Source organism: Struthio camelus, chromosome W (assembly GCF_040807025.1).
Source record: "Struthio camelus isolate bStrCam1 chromosome W, bStrCam1.hap1, whole genome shotgun sequence".
Classification (NCBI taxonomy): domain Eukaryota; kingdom Metazoa; phylum Chordata; class Aves; order Struthioniformes; family Struthionidae; genus Struthio; species Struthio camelus.
The window spans coordinates 1856291-1880216 of record NC_090981.1 but is presented as its reverse complement, the minus strand read 5'-3'; the positions used below and the strand labels follow the sequence as shown (position 1 = coordinate 1880216).

At 45.4% G+C, this 23926-nt stretch overlaps 1 protein-coding gene across 2 annotated transcripts in view; it reads left to right on the top strand.

Annotated features, from left to right (window-relative positions):
* Nucleotides 1–23926, top strand: part of LOC138064271 (uncharacterized) — a 49783-nt gene that overhangs the window by 15524 nt on the left and 10333 nt on the right. The window contains exons 2-3 of one of the 2 annotated variants that reach the window (XR_011137543.1): nt 13431–13600; nt 16101–16198. Coding sequence is in view for 1 of the 2 variants with exons in the window: in XM_068926006.1 (XP_068782107.1) it covers nt 16113–16198; nt 17643–18276 (720 nt within the window). In the remaining variant the exon portion in view is untranslated. Of the gene's footprint in view, nt 1–13430; nt 13601–16100; nt 16199–17642; nt 22165–23926 lie in introns of those variants that run through there. The other variant, XM_068926006.1, reaches the window with a different exon arrangement.

The following is a 23926-nucleotide window of genomic DNA, read 5'->3' as shown; positions in this document are numbered from 1 at the left end:
CTCTCTTTCTCTCTCACACCCTGTTCTCACGCTCTCCCTCTCACGTCCCCCTGCTCTCCCTCCCTCCCTCACACTCCACCTCTCACTCTCTCATGCCCCCTTCTCAAACTCTCTCTCACGTTGCCCTTTGCCTTCTCTCTCACACCCCCTTTTGACCTCTTTCTTTATCACTCACGCTCCCCTTCACTCTCTCTCTCACGGCCCTTTTCGCGCGCTGTCTCTCACGCTGTAAGGGTAAGGTGGGGGCACCGCCTGGACTCCTGGCTGGGACTGATACACAAACACAAGGCACACTAGGGTCGATACTGAGCGTTTATTACCTGTGCGTCTGAGCAGGGGTTCCCCAGTGATTTCCCGATCGAGGCAATAATGGAGCAGGAGAGTCCCTGGCACTGCTGAGCATCGGTCCAGGGTGAGGAACGCCTCGGGGGGGGGCACTATGTGAGGTTTTTATGGACTACACACATGCGCAGCAAGCATAGTGAGCTCATCACTCATCTCGATTCAAGGCCCAGGTGCAGCGCCACACTGGCACAGACTCGGCCGCGTGACTATGGGTCAGCATGCCCTGTAGAAGCTCCTTTTCCCACGGAACGGTCTGGCTAGCTTCCATCACCTATCCCCTCGACATTCTTCCACATTTTCCCATACACTCCACCCCCACCATGGAAAGCTAGTTACAGGCCGTCCCAATCTTCAGAAGGGCGTGGGGTATGAGGGCAAGGGAGTTTACAAAGCAATGAAATCAAAACATAGCATAATACAAAGCAAAAGAGAAACAAGGGTCCTCCTTGTATGAGGTGGCCCAGCCATCCCGTTAGGGAGCCAAACCAATCAGCCAGCCAGGCATCTCCGTTGTTCTGCCGGATACGTTGGATAATATCTGGTAAGTGGCTGATATCATTCTCAACAGACGTCGATTCATCACTGATGTTAAAACAGCACATCCCGGTGAAGTCATGACATCTGTGGTTATGTCACAGTAGGAGATAGTTGAGCACTAGACAGCTTTGCAGTGTTCCTTGCCATACTGCTCCCAACTCTTTATTTAAAGAGGCAATGGCCCTAGATGTCCAATTTAAGCCTTGAGCTAAAGCACAGGCCACATGCTCTAACTGTTTATAGTTAGGCACCACCACTCCTAGGATCCCAACCAGGCTTAACAATAGGCCTAAGGCTTCTGCATGAGAGAATAAACTTATATGGGGGTTACAAGTGGCATCCAGGACATGCCGTGGGGTCCTTTGTCGCTCCATCATAAAGGGAAGGATGCTTAAAGTAACACGACCCACAGTGCATGGGCCACCTGTGACGCTGGACAGCACAAACGTATATGCTGTAGTGCCCCACAGAAGGAACCATCCTAGTGGTAGCATCATCAGGTGAGCAGACGCATAGGCAATATTCATAGTGTCATTACAAATTAACTGGGTATTGGTTACATTCTACAGAACAGAAGTAGCATTTACAAAGCAAAAGCAAATATCTGCTTTAGATATGTTAGCTGTATGAAAGGAGTAAGTCCAAGGTGTCAGCTTTTGGGAAACAATACCCAAATTGCATAAATTCATGGGAGAAACAGAAATATCAAAATATTTTAGAAAAGCATAACTATGCAATGCTGCGAGTGGAGTTGGCACACCTATGTAACATGTAGTTAAGACATCATTCCCTGATCGTCCTCCTGCAATACAGAAAGCAGAGAGGTTAGCCGACCTTTGTGCGAGCCAAATCCATGTATTCACATGGGAGGCGAGATGGTCTTGTGGATCAATGGCATCTGTCGTGGTCAGCAAGAGGCAACATTCCAACAGCAGCTTACAGATGCCGGCGTGACAACCTGTTGACGGGAAGATAGAAAGGCATGGTGTCGCCATCAGGAAGAACTAGCGTGGTGGCTCCTGGACCATCTGCTAAAACAGTGCCGGGCCGTTTTTCCTTCTGAGGAGTAAGTATCCACACACTGGCTAGAGAGTGTATTGAGGGTGTTTGCTGAACTTGAGGCACTCCGGCACTGCGGATCAGAATTCCTCGCAGCATTGGTGCTCCCTGCGAGACATCCACTGGTGTGGATATGGATACCTGGGAAGATAAATCTTGGGAATATATAGCCTGCAATAAGAGTGGGGCTATTTGAACAGGTATTAAAGGCGTAAACAGCCATACACACGGTGAAGGGCAGTCAAGTCTCAAATGTAAGCTTACAACTCTTTGTTCAGTAATCATCAGTTGCTCGGGTGCATAGACTTCTACCTCCCCGGAGGTGAGCAGGCAGGGGGCAATCCCCCTTCCATTACAGATATCTGAGCGGGAATCGCTAGGGTTGGCTTGGCTTGTACTCGCTCATAGGGAGGAAGCATTCCAACACGCCCGTTGTTAAGCATAAACAGCGCTTGGGGGAGCATGCTCACCCACCCCCTTAATGTCTGCGTGGTGGTAAGTTTCCGAATTTGTTCTTTTAGCAGGCCATTCATTCTCTCTATTAATCCACTAGCTTGAGAGTGGTAGGGTATATGCAAGACCCAGGTGATCCCCAAGTCCTTTGCCCATTCTTGTACTACATGGCCGGCAAAGTGGGTACCTTGGTCACTCTGTATTTCTTTTGGTATACCGTAAGTATACATGAGCTGCTCTAAGCCCCGCACAGTAGAGGATTGATTCGCATGGGAGGTAGGCTATGCATACATAAGGCCTGTGTAAGTGTCTGCAGCAGTCAATATATACTTTCACCCCTGTGAGGCGGGCAATGGGCCTACATAATCTACTTGCCAGGTTGCAAAGGGTTGTTTGCCTCGCTTGAGGCGACCGTATGCGCTGGTGAGAGGCCCTTTTGTTATCTTCATACAAACGGGACAGTTAGCATGTGCTGGCTTACACCAATGTAACACTAACATGGGATGGCCTCGTGCTAGATCCCAAGCCTGAGCTGCGATGGGGCCACGATGCCCTGATCGTTCATGCACTTGCCAAGCTTGCTTTAACTCTGAGGGAGTTGCCATCTGGTCGACTGCTGTATTATGCTGAGTTTCGAGGGTCTCCTGTTTCTGATGGGCATCACCATGTCGCACAGACACAGCTTTAGTTTGCACACTGTCCCAAATCCTTTCCCACGAGGGGCTCCCCCGGAGTTCCTTATCATGTATCTGCCACTGTGCGGCGACCCATGTTGGTAACCAGGTTCGCAGACCCTTGTATACTCCCCAGCTATCCGTATAGAGGTAGCGTGCATCTCCCTCATCGAGAGCTATAGCTGCGGCCTTTAAGTCGGCCCAAGGACTTGAGTATCCCGTTCCTCAGGCAAAACAGATGATAGTACCCGTGGCAGGACTGTATGCTGCAGAGCGCCACACTCGCTCTCCTGCCCAGGAATACGGTGCACTGCCATCAGAAAACCAGGCCCACTCCCGTTGCTCAGGAGCTAACGTCTCAAAAGGAGGCGCCTCTTGGACAGGCGATGGCTCTATCGGGGGAGCAGGGGAGGGCAGCCCCTCTGGCTCCGACAATAGAGGCATGTGCTCAAAATGTACTTCCCCTAACAAGGGTGCATGCGGGGTACTCACATCCTTTCTTCCCCCTTTAAACCGGGCTTGTAAATAGTGTTTCCATTTCCACTGAGTTGCACCTTGGGCCACCCCTACATGGGCCCTGACTGTATCATCAGTCACCCATGCCTGGATGGGGATGGGGGTGTGTACAGTCACCGGGTCACGTCCTGTAACTCGTTCGGTATCCTGCAAAGCCCACACCACAGCCAAAAGCTGTTTTCCCAGAGGTGTATAATTTGCTGTGGCCCCTTGCAGGGAACGGGACCAGAAACCTATAGGTTCCTGCCTTGTGTGAGCACATTGCTGCCACAACCCTCAAGACACTGTATCCCCCATAACCGTTACCTCCAGCTCGAAAGGTTGTCCCTCGTACAGAGTGAATAGTTTGGAGTGTTGGACCACCGCCTCCTTGCACAGGTCAAAGGCTTGCTGCTGTTCTTCAGTCCATCGCCACTGGCTACTTTTTTTGGTCAAACGCTGTAGAGGCCACATTAAATATGCTGAGTGGGGTATAAAAGTCCGCCAGAACCCCAAAAGGCCCAAGAAAGCTTGTAGTTGTTTTACAGTAGTGGGAACAGGGTACTGTTGCATAGTATTGTGCACTTTCTCAGGGACAGCTTTCGTCTGTCCCCTCCAGACTATCCCTAGGAATTGCACACTAATGTCCAGCTCCTGCACCTTCTTAGGGTTCACAGCCCACCCCTGCTCCTGTAGGGTCTGTACTAGCAACGATAGCTGTTCATGCACCCATTCTTTAGAAGGTCCCATTATCAAAATATCATCACTATAATGATGGATGGTACACTCTGTAAGGGGTGGGGGGAGATCAGCTGAGACCATCTGGTGGCAAATGGTGGGGCTATGTTTATAGCCCTGAGGAAGGACTTGAAACATATATTGCTTATATTCCATGTAAACCCAAAAGAGTAAGCAATCCGGCACCTGCATCCCATGCCCTCACTAACCAGGCTCACAAAGACTCCCCGGGCTGCTGCTGGAAAGTAGTTAAAAACTCATGCAATTCCTTCAGGCTATATGTCCTAGATTGCTCCACTGTATTCCCATCTACTTGCCTCTCCCCCTTCAATTGCACAAGAGGTCGGACCTGGGGAGTAGCCAGTTCTCCTTCTAATCCAAAGTCAATCTCCGAGTCAGATGAAGTGCTCCAAATATTGCCATCCCACTCCTCGGGGTCCCAGGAGGGTCTAGTTATCATTGCTCTCACCTGGACAACTGTAGCTGGGGCTTTACCATAGCGTGCATGGTGTTTGTTAGCCACTCGTAAAGCCAATCGCTCTACCCTGTGGGTTAATTCCTGACCCTTTTCAGGTTGGGTTGTAATCAACTCCTGTGCTATATCACCTTCGCATCACGCAAATCCCCAATCTCCTTCTCCAGATCTTTTACTCATTGCTGCCAAGATGATACCTCATTATCTAAGGCTCGAATGCCCGTCAGCAGTGCCCACCCTAATTGTCCGGCTAGCCTCCGAGCTGCTTCTGAAGCAGCACGGAAGGGCATAGCCTGTAAAGCAGATTCAACCGCCTTCGGGGTAACATTTTCCCCCTGTGCCAACTCTGGCCAGTCCTCGGGGACTGCCAGAGTGGCAAGCAATGCAGCTGCTGGCCCCCACCGCTCAGTCTGGGGCCATCCTGGCAGCCGCAGGCGAGCAGCCCCTCCTTGGCTCTCGCCCTCCCCCTTGGCTCTCCTCGGCCACAGCATTGTCGTTTGTGTCTCCTGCCGACCACGCCAACTGTAAGGGTAAGGCGGGGGCACCGCCTGGACTCCTGGCAGGGACAGATACACAAACACAAGGCACACTAGGGTCGATACTGAGCGTTTATTACCTGTGTATCTGAGCAGGGGTTCCCCAGTGAATTCCTGATCGAGGCACTAATGGAGCGGGAGAGTCCCTGGCACCGCTGAGCGTCAGTCCAGGGCAAGGAACACCGTGGGGGGCGGGGGGGGAGTATATTTGGTTTTTATGGACTACACACATGCGCAGCAAGCATATTGAGCTCATCACTCATCTTGATTCAAAGTCCAGGTGCAGCGCCACACTGGCACGGCCTCAGCCGCGTGACTATGGGTCAGCATGCCCTGTAGATGGTCCTTTTCCCACGGAATGGTCTGACTAGCTTCCATCACCTATCTTCTCGCATTTTCCCATACACATGCGCTTCTGCTCCCTCTCTCTCATGTCCTCCTTCGCGCTCTCTCATGCGCTTCTGCTCTCTCTCTCTCTCTCACAGCCCCCTTTGTGCACTGTCTCTCACGCTGCCCTTTGAGCTCTCTCTCTCATGCCCCTTTTCACGCCCTCTTTCTCGCACACCCCCTTCGTGCTCTCTCTCTCTCTCACATCCCCCTTTTCGCTCGCTCTCTCTCATACGCCTCCCCTTCGCTCTCTCTCTCTCAGGACTCCCTTCTCTCTATCTCTTTCTCACACCCCTTTCACGCTCACACACACTCCCCTTCACTCTCTCACACGCCCCCCCCTTCGCTCTCTCTCTCTCACACCCCTTCACTGTCTCGTCTCCCTTCCAGCTCTCTCTCTCTAATGCCCCCTTCGCACTCTCTCTCTCTCTCAGACCCCCCCCCCGCTCACGCTCTCTCTCTCTTACCCCCTTCTCTTTCTCTCCCTCTCTCTCACGTCCCCTTCACGCTTACTCTCATGGCCCCCTTTTGCTCTCTCATGCCTCCCTTCCATCTGTTTCTCACGCGCCCCCTTCACTCTCTCTCTAATGCCCCCCTCGCGCTCTCACTCTTTCTCAGGTCCCCCTGCTCGCGCTCTCTCTCTTGCCCCCTTCTCTTTCTATCCCTCTCACTCATGCCCCCTTCGCTCTTACTCTCATGCCCCCTTTCGCTCTCTCTCTTACGCACCCTTTGATCTCTCTCTCATACTCCCTTCGCTCTCTCTCACACCCCCATTCGCTCGCTCTCTCTCACGCCCTTCGCTCTTTCTCTCTCATGCCTCATTCTCGCCCTATTACTCATGCCCCCTTTACTCACACCCCCCTTCGCTCTCTCACACCCCCATTCAGTCTCACTCTCACGCCCCCCATTCGCACTCTCACACCCGCTTTCGCTCTTTCTCTCTCTCAACCCCCCTTCACGCTCTCTCTCTTGCCCCCTTCACTCTCACACACTCTCCCCTTTGCTCTCTCTCTCACACTGCCCGTCGCGCTCTCTCATGCTCCCTTCGTTCTTTCTCTCTCACACCCTGTTCTCGCTCTCTCATGTCCCCATGCTCTCCCCTCCTCACTCACACTCCACTTCTAACGCCCTCCTTCTCTCTCATGCCACTGCTCTCTCCCTCTCTCACACGTCCCTTTTCTCTTTCACGCACCCGTCTCTCACACCTCCCTGCTCTCTCGCTCTCTCTCACGCTGCCCTTTCTCTCTCACATCCTGTTCTTGTGCTCTCTCCCTCATGTCCCCCTTCTCTCCTTCCCTCTCTCACACTCCACTTCTCACTCTCTCTCTCTCACACCCCCTTCTTGCGCTCTCTCTCACACCGCCCTTCGCCCTCTCTCTCATGCCCCCCTTTGACCTCTCTCTCTCTCATGTTCCCCTTCGTGCTCTCTCTCTCACATGCTTCTGCTCTTTCTCTCTCTCTCCTGCCCCCTTCTCTCTCTCAGGACTTCCTTCTCTCTCTCACACATGCCCCCTTTCACTCTCTCTTATGCCCCCTTCTCTCTCTCTCTCTCTCAGACCCCCTGCTCGCATGCTCTCTCTCTTGCCCCCTTCTCTTTCTCTCCCTCTCTCTCACGCCCCCTTCACACTTACTCTCACGCCCCCTTTCGCTCTCTCTCTCATGCGCTTCTACTCTCTCTCTCTCTCTCATGCCCCCTTCAAGCTCTCTCTCTCACATCCCTTTTTGTGCCCGCTCGCTCTTTCATGCCCCCCTTTGTGCTCTCTCACACCCCCCTTTGCTCTCCCTCTCTTACACACCCCTTCATGTGCTCTCTCATGCCATTTTCACTCTCACATGTCCCAATTCGCTCTCTCAGCCCCCTTTGCTCTAACATGCCCCTTCGCGCTCTCTCTCTCATACCCCCTTCGCTCTTTCTCACTCACACCCCCTTCACTCTCTCACGCCCCTCTTTGTGTGTGCGTTCTCTCTCATGCTCCCCTTCAGTCACTCACTTGCTCTCGCCCTCCTTATCTCTCTCACTCACATCCCCATCAGTCTCTCACACCCCCTTCGCGCTCTCTCTCACGCCCCTCTTTGTGTGCGCGTTCTCTCTCATGCTCCCCTTCAGTCACTCACTTGCTCTCGCCCTCCTTATCTCTCTCACTCACATCCCCATCAGTCTCTCACACCCCCTTCGCGCTCTCTCTCACGCCCCTCTTTGTGTGCGCGTTCTCTCTCATGCTCCCCTTCAGTCACTCACTTGCTCTCGCCCTCCTTATCTCTCTCACTCACATCCCCATCAGTCTCTCTCTCACACCCCCTTCGCGCTCTCTCTCGCCCCCCATTCACTCTTGCTCTAGCCTGCCCCTTTGCTCTCTCTCACACCCCCCTTTGCTCTCTCACTCAAGCCCCACCTTTGCGTTCTCTCTCTAATGCCCCCCCTGCTCTCTCTGTCTCTCATGGCCTCTTCTCTTGCTCTCACCCCCCCCTCACGCCTCCTATGCTCTCTCAAACTCCCTTTCTCTCTCTCTCTCTCTCTCTCTCTCTCTCTCTCTCTCTCTCTCTCTCTCTCTCTCATGCCCCCCTTCTCTCTTCCTCTCTCACGCCCCTTCTCCCTCTCTCTCATGCCCCCCCTTGTGCTCTCCCTCTCATGCACCCCTGCTCTCTCTCATGCTCCCCTTCGTATGCTCTCTCATGCCTCCCTTCTCGCTCTCTCACTCCCCATTTCTCTCTCACACCTCCTTCTCTCTCTTACATCCCCTTTCCCACCTCTTACACCCACTTTCTCTCACCCCTTCTCTCTCTGACACCCCCCTCCTCTGTCTCTCTCACACCCTCCTTCCCCCCCTCTCGTGCTTCCTTCTGTCTCTCACCCCCCCATTCTCTCACACCCACTTTCTCTCTCACACACCCTCCTTCTTTCTCTCACTCACACCCTTCTCTCTCATGCCCCCTTCTTTTTCTCACCCCTTCTCTCTTTGTCTCTCATCTGCCTTCTCCCCCCCTCTCTCTGTCTCTCCACCGCTCCCCCCCCTCTCCCCCCGTCTCTCTCCCCCTGTCTCTCCCCCCTCTTTCCTTCCCCCTCTACCCCGCTCTTCTCCCCCCCTCTCCTCCCCATGATGATGCATGCTTCACCCTAATGTGGAATCAGATCACATATCCACAGCTGAGAAGGTTCTTAGGTCTCACAGTCCATGCAGAAGCAATGATGTGACTGAAACTTAAAGGATCAAGGATATTATCATTTATATGATGCTTCTCACTGTAGCAGTGAGGCATAGCGTTCTGACAGTGAGCACTGTGGTGAAAAGTCTAGCAAAGGAATATGGTTATCATATGAATTTATTTGTTTGTGAGAATAAGAGCTAGCTCCTTCTTTCTGTTAAAACAAACAGCAGTCCCTTCTTTTAAGAGGAGGTTGTCGTTGACAACTCTTTAAAAAAAGTCCTAATTTGTTCTCTCACAACTTCTAGAGACTACTTAATCTATGCCTTTGAAACACTCTAAAAGGAGATAGTATCTAAAGACTATTGATTGTCCTGTGGCACAGCATGAACACCTACTGTGAGTTCTAGAACCTTCTTGAACAGCAGCAGACACCAAAGCAACAAATGACAGCAAATTAGCAATGAGCTTCATCTGGGAGCTGTCTCCTCTCTGCAGTTTGAGATACAAGCCAGTTCCCTCTACTTCTTCTTCCTATGTAGTATATGCTTCTAAAAGCTTCCCTTTTGTTGCACTAAGACATTGGTTATCCATATAGATATAGCACACTTGATTCTGTGCATATGCTTTTTCGGATGCCAGACCTCTTTGCTTCTGTTGTTAGCCTATCAAACATAAATAAAAGGTAATATACCATCAGATAGTACACAAAGAAGGGAGACCTCTACTGGATGAACAAATTTTGGCTAGATCCTCTGTGTATTCAGTTAACTGAGTTGTGGAACAATTAACTCACATTTCTGTTCTTATCTTCATTCAGTGTTTAAAACGGTGATTTAAAGGTATAGGAGCCTGGTATTAAGTTTCAGTTAATCTTGCTTCCAATTCCTTCTCAGGAAACCAGTCTGCCAGACAATGATTACCTTCATTGGGAACATCTATAAATTCCAACCTAATTACCCCTATCTGCTTGGGTTGCAGAAAGAAAGGGGGGGGGGGGACAAACCCCTCACTGAGCCAGTCTGCCAGTAAGGGAACAAAATTCCTCCTCAGACTGCTACAACACCCAGAGCAGAATCTCAAAATCCAGTCCCAACTGTAATTACAGGAAGATGAGCTGTTGCACTTGGCTGTAGAACAGCAGCCTAGGCAGGTTAGGAGCCTTCCACTGGGAGCCAATTTTGCTCCATCATTCCAGTTATTCAGTCCCATCCAGTTTCTGAAAATTCTTGAGCAAATGTATGTGTATGTGTGCAGAAAGTGTGAGGAAGTATTTAAGAGAGACAGATAAAAAGCTCTACCATCCGAGCCAGTGCAGGGAGAGTTAGGTACTGCATGCATCAGTTACTCAAGACCATTTGCTTCATTCTGAAAGCAGCTTCAAAGCAAGAAGTGGGAAAATTAAATTATGACTCAGGAACTAATAGAAATTTGTGTTGATCCTGGCCCAGTAATACCTTATCTAAGATTTCCTTTTTCAAAAAGAAGAAAAGATTTTGAATTCTTTTAACTCTTTCCATCATACAAAAACTCTTTTTTCCAGCTGCAAAAACTCTTAAATTTTGTATTTTTTAATCTCTACCTTCTGAGTCACAGAATTAGCTACTTGCCCTGTGTGACCGCAAGGCGGGCAAGAGAGGGTCGGGTGCCGGCGTAGAGAGACGCTCAAGGTTCCGGAGGGGTTAAACCGGGTAGATTTAATAGAGGACTTACGCGCCAAGCTGCGCGGGGAGCCCCGGGAACCGCGCGGAGGGGTCGCTGATGGGAGGCTGCTGGACACCCGGGTCGGACGCCCAGGCGGGACTCACCTCGCTGTAGCCTAAGGGCCCCTTACATCTACTCGAACTCTCTCCTTATCTCAGCTGTGCTAACCTTGGGTAGCTACCGGCCGGGAAGCAGCCAGACGTTGCTGACCAAAGGGAATATGCGTGCCTGGCCCTGACGGGAAGTCGGTCAGCGCGTAGAGAGCACACTCCGGGGCTGCTACCACGTACTCTGCCAGCCACCTGGCTCCTCGCCAGAGCTTCCGCAGGTGTTCACTGCTACACCATAGCAAGGTATAGACTCACAGATTGGCTTCTGTCATTTCTCACTTGATCTCCGCCACTCTTGCCTTCTACAACATTGCAGATTAGTCCTTTCTCCCATTCCCATTCCCATTCTTTGTCAGCTCTCTGCCTATTCATGATATCATTTTTGAGATGTTTATTCATTTAGTTAGGTTTAGAGCCTCCTTCTAAAACTTCCCCTTTCTTGAAATTCAGATTCCAAGTAGTTTTAGCAGTTTGACTTGAAGAAATTCCAGGTCTCCCCCCTAATCAAGTCCCTCAGTTCTTCAGTCCAATTGACTTTACTAATCAGTTTCTTTAGTTCATCAAAGTTTGCCCTTTTCAAATCCAGAACCTTATTTCCCTCCTTTCTTCCTTGTTAGTTGTTGAGGATTTATACTTTTTGTTGGGCTGAGCCACGTATACACTTCCCCCATGCTGGTCTGGCTAATCTCAGGGAGATTTCCATAGTCCTTTGAACAACTCAAGAAGAAACATTTACACCAGGTCCAGGTAACGGATATGGCTGCTTATCTAAGACTTTATGTCTTTGCTTTATGTCTTTGTGTTGCTTAAAGTATTATCTTCTTTGTGACTGACAGTAGTGCAAAGTGAGAACAAAAAGAGGTCAGTTGTCCTTTCGAAAAAGTTTTCAAGGAGAGCAGGAGGGAGTTCTATTTTAAGGGCTTATTTTTAGAGATCTATAAAGAAATAAATCCTTTGACTGAAGTTATATGAAAAGTTAGAAGTTTTTCCTATTGCAATATTGTCTTCTCTGATCACACAACTTTCCAAAGCTTATTTTGTATTCTGGCCCCTTTGATATGGCTCACCGTGCTTGATGCTAAGACCTTACCAATGGCAGAAATTGCAGAGGAAAGATGCCCTGCAATAAGGCCCTGGTCCTGCAAACCTACGCTTATCTTTATTGAGGTTAGAGGTTCCATTGCAGTTTTCACTTTAAAATGGTTTAGGACTTGAAGATAAACACATGCTTGCATGCTCTTGAGATTGTATCCTAAAAGTGACAATTTCTGTCACTAAAACAAAAATTAACTGTTATCTGTAAACAGGAATATGTATTTTTATCCATGACCTGATGATGATCTCCAAAGACCTGGTGTGGCAGAAGTTATGGGGCTTAAGTTATAAGTAAGTTATAAGTATGAAAATCAAGTTTGTTCTTTTGTTATAATTGTGGTGCAGCTGGGTATCAGGGCTGTGCTCATATTCCTTTTCCTTTGTAAAACAACAAAGTCACCCAGATCGATCCCTGTGTAGGGTGCTTAACCACAACCTCATCTCCAGGATTTCGATAGGATTTTACTTCTGATTTAACAGGAATTTGTGTGGCTACTGACATGAATCCCATATCTATGGGCCTTCCCATGGGAATCTGTCACTTAGCTGACTTACAACTTTCCACAAAAGGGATCCCCATTTAGAGGTATTCATAGATTCACTCTTGTGTAGCTGTTGTTTTAGTAATCCATTCCACCTTTCTACTATCCCATTACTCTGAGGTCGGTAAGGGAGGTGGAAAGTCCATTGTACTCCATTTGAAGCACACCAAGTTTGCACCTCTTTATTCTTAAAATTTAATCAAAAGCAACTGTCAAGCAAAACAAGTTTCAGTGAAAACTATTCAGCTATTGGTGTCCTCAGTTACTTCTGTTACTTACTGTTATGAAATCAGAATTATACCATCAAATGATCTTGCAGCTATTTCTATGATTTGCTCATTCTGCTATTTCAGAGAGGTTAAAGTGACACAATATATGAGATTGATGAGGTTTTGTTTTCTTTTCTAAAGCACAGCAGTTATTTAAAAATATACCTTCAGCGTGTCAGGTAGAGACAAACATATTCCAATTAAAGGACATGTACTTCTGCAAAATAAACATGTACCGCCAAACATTTGTGCCTTTTGTATTCGCAAATGGATAATAAGTACTTGGAAGTAGGTAAGTGTTCTCAGTGACTGAGACATATTCATTACAGTGTATTGTCAGAGCCTGTAAATGAAACAAATGTTTTGAACTGAGGCTATAGCTTCCAACAACTTCCTGAAGAGAGAGTTGGTACTTTCAAATACAGTGTTTAAGTTAGAGCTGCTGCTGTATAAGTTGTGGTCAAAGTCAGGCAGATGGCACACACATGGTAAAATTTTGGCTACCATGGAAAAGGGCTTTTTTAAATTTAAACTGTGCAATGTCATAGCAGGTGTTACAGAACATAATGCTCAGAAATCTCATGTAAGAATCAATAGGAAAACATGCTAGTATTGTGAGGTAGACAAAAATAATTGCAAATGGATTCTCTACACATCCCCAACCATTAATGATTCCCAGACTTCATTTAAATAGTTTGATCTTTCTCTCACCCTTTTCAGCAATTGCAGAATCTGACCCTAAGGATTATATTTATTGGATCTAGCTGTGTTTGTAGTATTTGTGATGTTCCTAGTTTATACTATTAGTTCTACCATGCTGTTACATACACGCTGAATAATACTTAGCATTTTTATTGCATTTTACAGACATTAGCTAATCTTCACAACATCTCTGAGAGGCAAGTGTATAAAATGGAGGTAATAATACCGATCGGGAAGCAATACAGAGTCCTGATCTGACTTAACCAGAGCTCTGTACTGAGTCAGTGACAGAGTGATGAATAGAAAACTGGGCACAGACACAGAATTATGAAAAGGTAACTTGTTATTCAACTAGAAATTCAAAAATATTTTCAGTGTTTTGCATACATATACATACATGCAATTTGCACTTTATCTAGGTTTATTTCATTTTCTCTAGGCTGTATGAGCCCAATATCCAAGAGCCTCATAATCACTAATGAGTTTTATCCTCACCAAACCCATTTGGGTTAGGGAAGTGTTATCCTGCTTCACAGATGAAGATGGGTAGATTAAGGGATATGCCCAAGATCAACTAGAAATCTGTGTCACAAATTGGAATTTTACCCTACATCTTCAAAGTCATAGTTCAACAAATTAACTAGAATATCTTTATTTTGAGGGGGCATGGCCAAAGGCCACTTTTTAATATTTTGGGAAGTTAGTGTTATTTTGAAATTTAGAAAGATTCAGCGATGCTGTTGATCCATAACTGTATTGTGAACTGGAAGAAGGAATTAAAGCTGCTGGTGTGTTTGTGCAAGGGATCTTACATTATATTTATAAATAGAAATTCCATGTAGAACCCAGGATGGGCTATTGTTATATTTATTTCAGTATAAGTAGAGGAAGGCTTAGCATGGGGAAATAAGATAGCAGTGCTGTAAGGGATCCAAGGAACTACTAAAGAGTGGGTACTATAAGTTGCTGAATTAGTGTTGTTGGAATGAGTAGCCTAAACAGAAGACTCAGGACGTGGGCCAACAGCAGCTGAAGGAAAACAGGGAATGAGGCATGTAAGCTACCTTAAATACAGATGCTGGAGTTGGCATATCTTGTTTCCAGCCATGTAATAGAATACTTGGGCCAACATCCTCACCCACAGCAGGAAGACGAAATGCAGGAACACCGCATAGGATTTTTATTGACACCAGAGCCTCAAGCAAGATCAAGGCTGTAAAATCAACAGCTAAGGATTCTCACTTCTATCTAAAAAGGAATACATGCAAAGAGACATCTTTGATTCCCGGTCCAAGAATCCTGAGAAAGTAGTCCATTGCCACTTCCACGGGCATCACTTTTACATTCTCTATGTCCATACTGTAAGTAATGTCTAACACCTGTGCCATGACTGTTTGCCTTCTTCATCTCTGTCAGAGTCCAGTACTCTCTGACCAGGTTCTTTTAGATATTCCACGCATACGGAGAGTGCAGTGTTTCATATAAAAGTTTATTTTTGAGGGAATTTGATGTTACACGGGATTTTGATGTAGCAGAGTGATTCAGCAATATACTGAAATCACAATTCAAGTGTATACACTTAACAAAATCTAGCTAGACAGTTCAAGCACAACACCAATGTGATTGCCATTACCGGTCTCAAATATGCTCACCGTCATGACACTGGGCGTCCCCAGTCACCGGGAAGGAATACACGGGTTGATGCCAGCTCAAGCCCGTTGCTCTCTTCGAAATTTCTTTGTTAGTTGTTGAGGTTTTATATTCTCTGTTGGGCTGAGCCACATATACGCTTCCCCCATGCTGGTCTGGCTAATCTCAGGGAGACATTCACATCCTTTTGGTCAGCTCAGGAAAAAAAACTTACACCAGGTCCAGGTAATGGATATGGCTGCTTATCTAAGACGAAGGCCACCCTTCGGTCCCCTTTGTCTTGAGATAAAGTCAGTTCTCTGTGCAACACCTGCGGTTAGTGAGCCGCACCCTACACTGTCCTTGAGATTTATGGGGCACCTTGCCCTCTGAGCCTTCTCCCATTGTAGGGGCTGTTGGTCGGTCACATTCCACCCCTTGGCTCAGACCAACATTTAACGATTACTGGTGTTGCACAGTGAGCTTTATATACGCATCGTATGAATGATCAGCTCTCTTGCCTGTGCACAGTGAAGGTAAGAACATATATATATATATATATATATATATATATATATATATATAAAATATATTATATATATATGTGAGACCGGTAACTTACAATAAGTTAGTATGGGATTTAACTTGAGTTAAGATTTCATTCATGTTTACTATTTGATTTTTAAGATAATCAGGGTTACAAAAAATAACAATACAGAGATTATTAACAATACGACCATAGGATGTAACATTAGTCACAGCACATTGGTGGCTTTTGGTGACCAGCCTGTAAAGATGTCATACCAATGATGCTCTGTAAGACTAGTTTCTACGTTTGCTAAACGAATCAGTTCATTATTATCATATGTCATCTTCACTTCTCCATCATCTTCTAAGCCTTCTCCAGTTTCAGACAGATGTTGAGTAACCTTGGTGTTTTGTCTGAGAAAGTTGTCCAGTTCATGGAATGTCACTCCGAGTGTTATTGAAGTATTAAATGGTGCAAAGTAAGATATCTTTTGTTCAGTCACATGAGAAGTTAGCCAGTAAGTCTGCTTAGTAATTTGGTCAAAAACATATGTCACATCACAACGGCAAATGTTGCCAGGTCCAAAATTAACAGAATCTTCGAAGTGAATAGCATTGAGGGTGGATACACACACACATCCAAAACCATTGTCATATACTCGTGTCTCATTACCATAGATACGTTGCCAGATGCAGGTACCGGATGAGTGTTTCATACAGCATAATTCTGGAGCTCTAGACGTTGTACGGCAGGTCCATCCTCGACTGGATAGCCAGTAGGTGCAATGTTTACTTATTTCATAAGTGTCATTAGTATTACAATGCAAACGGTCTCCTGCTACTGTAGGTACCCACATATTTTCATTAAAGACTTTAGGAATGACAGCAAATTGGCATAAAGGTATTATTTTTGTATGAGTGTCCCCAATCCGTCCAATCCCTAGCAACTGGAACATTAGTTCTGTTGTGCTGGCGTTATAATAAGGGCCTTCAATAGTTTTAAGCCATCCTCCTCTGAATTTGTCTTTCACTAGGTCAGGGAACAATCGTTCCAATGTTTGCTCTTGACTATTTTCAATGGCTACCCAAATCTGACCGATTTGGTACATACTTGTTAACTGAAATACAATACCTGATAAAGTAGAGCCAACTTTTCGTGATACGTTTTTGGTAGTTAGTAATTGGGACCACAGCGATACATTAGTGTGTCGCCAGAGGTGCCAAGTACCTTGCCAATTTTGCACTGAACTTTGTAAAGGTGTTGATAGCCAGCTTGCAGTCATTCTGGTTACACCAGCTTTGGTTTCTCCCAATACTGACAATGTATTTGCTAGGGTTTCAATATCAAATGAATTCAGTATTCCTGTTCCTGTACCAATTGCACCTAACAGAGTTTGAATAATATCTCTTTTAGTTCTATGTCCTATTGGTCTATGATTTTGTAGCCACCAAGCATAGAGAGGGTCACTATAATCAGCACAAGTCTTATTCCATGCACTGGTGCGTAAATTGGTCAGGTCCAAATGTACATTCATTGTCATTAATCTTGGAGCCATAATCATAGGTTTTTGTCCATCATGCAATTGCATTAGGTGGGGAATATTTTTGTTTAGAGGTTGTTTGGGATGTTTTACAAGAAATACAATCAGGTACAGTCGGTATTTTGATTTTGTCCGTTTACGTTGACTTGCCCATTGGTTGTTACTGGTGTTTACAGAAAAGTTGCCATATATTATTATGTTGTTCTCATGTTTTACACTTAGAATGTACTTCTCGTGGGCCACTAATGTATGATTAGTTGCCTTACATGTCTGTAGTACCCATTTCAACTGATTGATTGTTAAAACCATGCGCGGCTTCCCATCCAGTGTTATTACAAACAGTTAAATTTAGATCAACCATAGATCTTAGGGTTAACGTAACATTATTGCCTACTACTAGTCCTTGGCCTCGTGCTATTACAGATAGCGTTCCTCCTGTAACTGTAGCTTTAACGATGGGTTGTGACTTATTTTCAATACCTGAGTTGTTCCATGGGCAGCTTGAAAAGGTGAAAGCTGTTAGAGGCTGGCTTTGGGTGTACGTTCCAGTTAACAGTGTTCCCACGGCGACAAAATAACACCACATTTTCCTGCAAAAGAAAACACTTAGGTCTTGGACATAATCCAAGCCTCAGCTATGGTTAAGATAGATTGAGCTATATCATAAATCTTTTCCCAGTGTGTTTTTCCCCATACATCTCTACCATTTACTTGCCAATGACCTGGAGGAAGGGACAGAGTGCACCCTCAGCAAGTTTGCTGATGATACTAAACTGGGGGGAGTGGCTGACACACCAGAAGACTGTGCTGCCATTCAGAGGGACCTGGACAGGCTGGAGAGCTGGGCGGAGAGGAACCTCATGAAGTTCCACAAAGGCAAGTGCAAGGTCCTGCACCTGGGGAGGAAGAACCCCATGTACCAGTACAGGCTGGGGGTTGACCTGCTGGAGAGCAGCTCTGCCGAGAAGGACCTGGGAGTGCTGGTGGACAACAAGTTAACCATGAGCCAGCAGTGTGCCCTTGTGGCCAAGAAGGCCAATGGGATCCTGGGGTGCATTAGGCAGAGTGTTGCCAGCAGGTCGAGGGAGGTGATCCTGCCCCTCTCCTCAGCCCTGGGGAGGCCTCCCCTGGAGTCCTGTGTCCAGTTCTGGGCTCCCCAATACAAGAGAGACATGGCACTCCTGGAGAGAGTCCAGTGGAGGGCTACCAAGATGATGAGGGGACTGGAGCACCTCTCCTATGAAGAAAGACTGCGAGAGCTGGGCCTGTTCAGCCTGGAGAAGACTGAGGGGGGATCTCATCAATGTGTATAAGTATCTGAAGGGAGGGTGTCAAGAGGATGAGGCCAGTCTCTTCTCAGTGGTGCCCAGCAACAGGACAAGAGGCAACGGGCAGAAACTGAAACACAGGAAGTTCCACCTGAACCTGAGGAAAAACTTCTTCACTGTGAGGGTGACACAGCACTGGCACAGGTTGCCCAGAGAGGTAGTGGAGTCTCCTTCCCTGGAGATATTCAAAACCCGTCTGGATGTGATCCTGGGAAATATGCTCTAGAGGACCCTGCTTGAGCAGGGAGGTTGGACTAGATGATCTCCAGAGGTCCCTTCCAACCTCAACCATTCTGTGATTCTGTGAGTCTATGATAATATTTTACACTTGTTCCCTTTTCCCTGAGATGGGTTTGAATCGGGGGAGACATAGATCACAACCAATATCTATGAGAACACCTTTTATTCATTGAATTGCTATTATTAATAGAATCAAGCTGTTATTAACAGCAGAGAACTATTCACACAGTACATTCAATTATTTCCTCAGTCTCTCGCTCTCGCGCTCTCTCTCTCTCACATACACACTCAAAAACAGTCACAGTTACTCAGTTGGAGCAACAGTTGGGAGGCCAACCCCCAACTGTTTACTCAGAAGCAGCAGGTCATACTGACATGACAGTGGCTTCAGGGTAGGTGTTTGGAGAGTCCCTCAGGGGTCCCTTGTTCCATCAGGTGTAGATATAATCCTGTAGTCTTTGCATATAGCAGCCACTGCCCTCTTGGATGTGGTCCAAGTTACGTGACCCATTGTTGATGCTAGTGTGTGCCAGTGGCCTCGGACAGATTCGGCAGCGTCTTGGTGTCCTGAGATTTGTTGGAAGAGCTGGCCTTCCATTTTGGTCTTCTAATTGTCCTCTTTGGGAAGTCCTATAAGCTCTATTGTTTTCTTTTTTTAGGGGAGTGGGAGAAGGAGGTTGTTTTGTTTTTCTTTGAATGTGGAAGCCTCATTTAGTAATGGGAAATAGAAAGTTTTATTTCTCCATAAATTCCAGAATATGCATCACAGGTTAAGACACACGTCACTTCAAGAATTACAGGCATTTTTCAAGCTGAGGTGAAGATCCTACAGTACAAATAGGATCCAGTAGCAAATTCTAACATACACTCTATCTCTAAGGCTTTCTTTTCTTGAAAAATGCTAGTACAATTTAAAGGGTGATCAGTAGAGGTATCTATCTTTCCAAAATTCTTCTCCTGCCAATTTGAGTGTATTATCTGCAACCCTTATTTTAATTGACTTTAATTTCCCTAAAATGTAGCTATAGAGCCAAAGAAAAAATGGGTTATTATTTCTAATTACATCAATCTCCTTACAAAACACTAAAAAAGAATATGCCACTTTTATGTCAAATCATCTGACAGGATTATTTTTTCCAGAAGCAAATGGAAAAAGAGAATATATTTTCATATTTTTTTATTTGTAGAATCTTTTAAACAAAAAAGGAATTTTATTATACAATGTGTCTAGTTTAATATAGAAAAAAGGAAAAGTTTTGACATTTAAATCTAGGCATAGTCCAGGATTGTATGTGATTTGATATCTGGCTTTTCCCAAAGAAAGAGATCACATGCTGTATTTGGATTCGTACATGGACCTAGATGTTCTGTACATTTGTGTTCAGAGTCAGGAAGCAGAAAGTTGGTTCTGACTCATCTCCAGTGTCCTCACTTATCACATAAGTCGTATTTAATTCAACTTTTTTTTAACAAAAGCAGCATGATTCACTTTTACCAGATAGTGAACTGTAGGAATAAGAAATCCAAATGGAATCCAAATCAGTCCAAAAGCTGTCTGTGTAAATAGAACACTAATTCTATTTTACAAAAAAGATTGACTTATGAGGGTATGTCTAAGAAACACTATATCCCCACCCCCAACCCAAACAGTAAGGGTATTTAAGACCTAGCCTAGTTCCACAGGTGATGTAAATCAGCATCTCATAGATCAATGTAGCAAGGTTTCCCTGCCTCACACCAGCTGAGGATATAGTTGCGGGTTTTCAAATCTTACAAGTTCAAGACTGCATTGACAGTTAGCCCAATTGTACATTCAGATGTTCATGCTTCTAAATTGACAGTTTATTCATCCATTTGCCCACTCCAATATTCAGTTTTCATAAACAGTTACAGTTGTGATATTTTTGAAAGGATAATCATACCAGAGGCAATATGCAAATAACAGCAATAACACTAAACAACTTCCTGTGCAACTTAGGCTAACAAAATAATTTTTCTTGGGCCCTGTGTTTCTTGAGATTAGGGAATAAAGACCTTAATAAATAAGGGCAACTGTCAAAGGGCATCACTGTTACAAAAAAAAACCTATGCGACTTAGGAATGTAGTAAACACTGTACAGTTGACTAGAAAATTAATAAAATTAAGTTAAGACATAACTGGCACATCAGCCTTCATCACCATTCAAGAACAAATAGAAATAGCTATATTTTCATAAAATCCTTCAGGAGGTCAGGGTAGAGGCAACTCCTAAAACATATATAGATGCATAAAGGCCTGCTTATTATCATTATCACCATCAAGAAGTAATGCCTACATAAGGAAAAAAATCTAAACTAGATGTGAACTAGTATATTACTTAACTCTCTGTATAGAAGCTCTTAGTCCACACAGACATGCACTATAGATTCACACACTATTATTCTTCATTCAATTTCTCATGTAGAAAAGCCCTTAATAAACACAGTCAGTGAAACACAAATTGAGTATAGTCAGATAATCTCTACGGTTAAATCCTTTCAGACACAGTATGGGAACAGGAGTCTCTAAAGGCAGGGGTATCAGAAGAAAGACTATGAAAGGGATTGAATACCACAGAACTCTGCTGCAAGATTTCCAGCAGGAACACCAAAGGAATGTTTGGGGTATAGAATGAAGATAATCGTAGTCTCTCTGGCTATAAGATTCCACTGACCAAAATCCATAGATTTTGGCTATGGAGAAGGCTATACAGAAGCTCTGCATTATGTCCACCATTATGAGGGAAAGATTCCTAATGCCAAGCAACTCCAAGCATTATTTCTACTCACTCTCTGGAGAATAAACTAATGAAGTGGAGAAGTGTCCTAAAAGCCTTGGTCCTACACTGCAGCAGGTGATGCCATGTAGAGGGTTACTGTTAACTGAGTCAGAACTCAGGGATCCTGCTCGGTCATACAAGCCATAGGTGGCTAGGCTCGTTGGTATGATCCATGGCAGGCTAAGAATAAGAAAGCTTAGAAAACCTTATTTTATTGCCTTCCAGAATCTGGTGCATGCTCACATTTTGACTTGTGTATACAGAAGAAGGAGAGGGAGTAGGGAAGCCATTTTCTACTGTATGTCAGATATATTGTGGTTGAAACTTTTCCCAGAAAATGTGTTAACATATTGTCCTTGTGCAAGTTAATATGCTTCAAGTTTTCTTGACAAAACATCCTACTCTCAAGGCCATCGTTGCTGACAAATACGGGGAATAGAAGAAGAAAGAATGTCTGAATGAAGTCATCTTTTCTCAAGTGGAATTTATACCCATAAAGAAGAGAGAAGCATTTTGTTCAACCCAAAGCCTTTTTTTTATTATTTTTTCATTTCAGCACCCCTTGCTGCACCTGCTGAGAAATTAACATTGATCCAAAAAGATTGTTGTCTTTTTATTTGATCCTCAAAATAAATGGTTAATCAGAAAGTTGTAAATTTAAATATGGAGCATTTCATTTTCTAAATAACCTATCTTTGTCTCTTAATGTGGCCTGCTCTTGAAGACATCATTTTTAGCATTTAAAAAGTCTGTTAACTGTGAACTTCCCAAGTGTTCTTTGCTGTTTTCAAATGAACCTTTCTTTGCAAATAAAAAGAAAAAAATTTTTCACAGTAGTCTTTACTGTTTTGAATTCAGTTGCTTGTCTCTGACCTTTGTGAAAACTTGTAAAATCACAAGGAGATAAGTATGATGGAAATCATGTGCTGTTGGAGTACTTAAAGTCCAGGAAAATGCATTGAAGTAGAAAGGGGTTTAGTAAGGAGGAGGAAGGTGATGCCAAATATAGTGTGTTGGTAGAACAAGGATTAGTAAGTAAAAAAAAACTTATACCAGGTCCAGGTAACGGATATGGCTGCTTATCTAAGATGAAGGCCACCCTTCGGTCCCCTTTGTCTTGAGATAACGTCAGTTCACTGTGCAACAGCTGCAGTTAACGAGCTGCATCCTACACTGTCCTTGAGATTTATGGGGCACCTTGCCCCCTGAGCCTTCTCCCATTGTAGGGGTTGTTGGTAGGTCACAATCTCCTGCCAGACATTTCTTTTTTCTGCCTAAGAGATATGACCCTATCAAAAGTTAGAATCTGAGGAAGCTAGTAGCTGGAGTATCTTCCAAACCTGCTCCTCAGCTTATAGTACTGCCAGGCATTAAAAAAGAGTCCACAACAATAAGGAGCAGCTTGGATGCATAGAGCTCTTCTATATGACCAATTACAGCCTGGTTAAGAGCTTGTGGGTCAGGATCAGAGGAGATGCCAGTAAGGGTGACCTCGTGGTGGGAGTGTTACAGACCACCTGAATAGGGTGAGGACGTGGATGAAGCATTCTTTAAACAACTCGAGGAAGTCTCTGGCTCACAGATCCTAGTTCTCATGGGGGGGGGCGGGGCTTAAACCTCCCTGACATCTGCTGGAAGGGAAACACAGTAGGATGCAAAGAGTCGAGGAGATTTCTAGAAGATGTCATGGATAACTTCTTGATACAGATACTGGATGGATCAATTGGGGGTGACACACAGCTGGATCTGCTATTCGCTAACAAGGATGAACTGTTTGTGGACATGGTAATCAATGGTAGCCTTGGTTGTAGTGACAATGAAATCAGATCTCAAGATCCTGAGGGGAGTGAGGAAAGAGAGTGGTGGAGTACAGACCCTGGACCTCAGGTGAGCAGACTTTGGCTTATTCAGGAAACTGGTAGGTGAGATCCCATGGGAGGCAGCTCTGAATGGCAAAGGAGCTGAGGAAAGCTGGCAGACCTTTAAGGACACCATCTTCAAAGCACAAGAAAAGGCCATCCCAATACTCAGAAAGGCAAGTAGACATATCAGGAGACCATCTTGGCTAAGCAGAGAACTCATGATGGAGCTCTAAGGCAAAAAGGTACCATATAGGAGATGACAGCAAGGACAGGCTACAAAGGGGGAAATTTAGAAACATTGCCTGGGAATGTAGGAATGGTGCCAGGAAAGCCAAAGCTCAGCTGGAGTTGAGACTGGCAAGGGATGTGAAGGGCAAGAAGAGCTTCTCCCACTCAATTTGTAGTAAAAAGCTGAAAAGGAAATTGTGTGCCCATTGCTGAATGGGGAAGGTCATTTAGTAACAACAGACATTGATAAGACTGAGGTACTCTATGCTGCCTTTGCCTCAGTCTTCACCAACAAGGTCTCCAAGGCTAAGTGAAAGGGTTCAAAGAGGAGACCTACCAGCAGTAGATGAGGCCATGGAGATTGGGGGAGGTCCTCGATGACTTGAGAAAGGCACATATCACACGAATTTCCAAAAAGGCCAGAAGGACAACCTGGAAAACTATAGAACCAAAGTGAGGCTAGTAGCTTTAACCAAAACAAGAAGTGACAGGTGCCACAATCCCCTA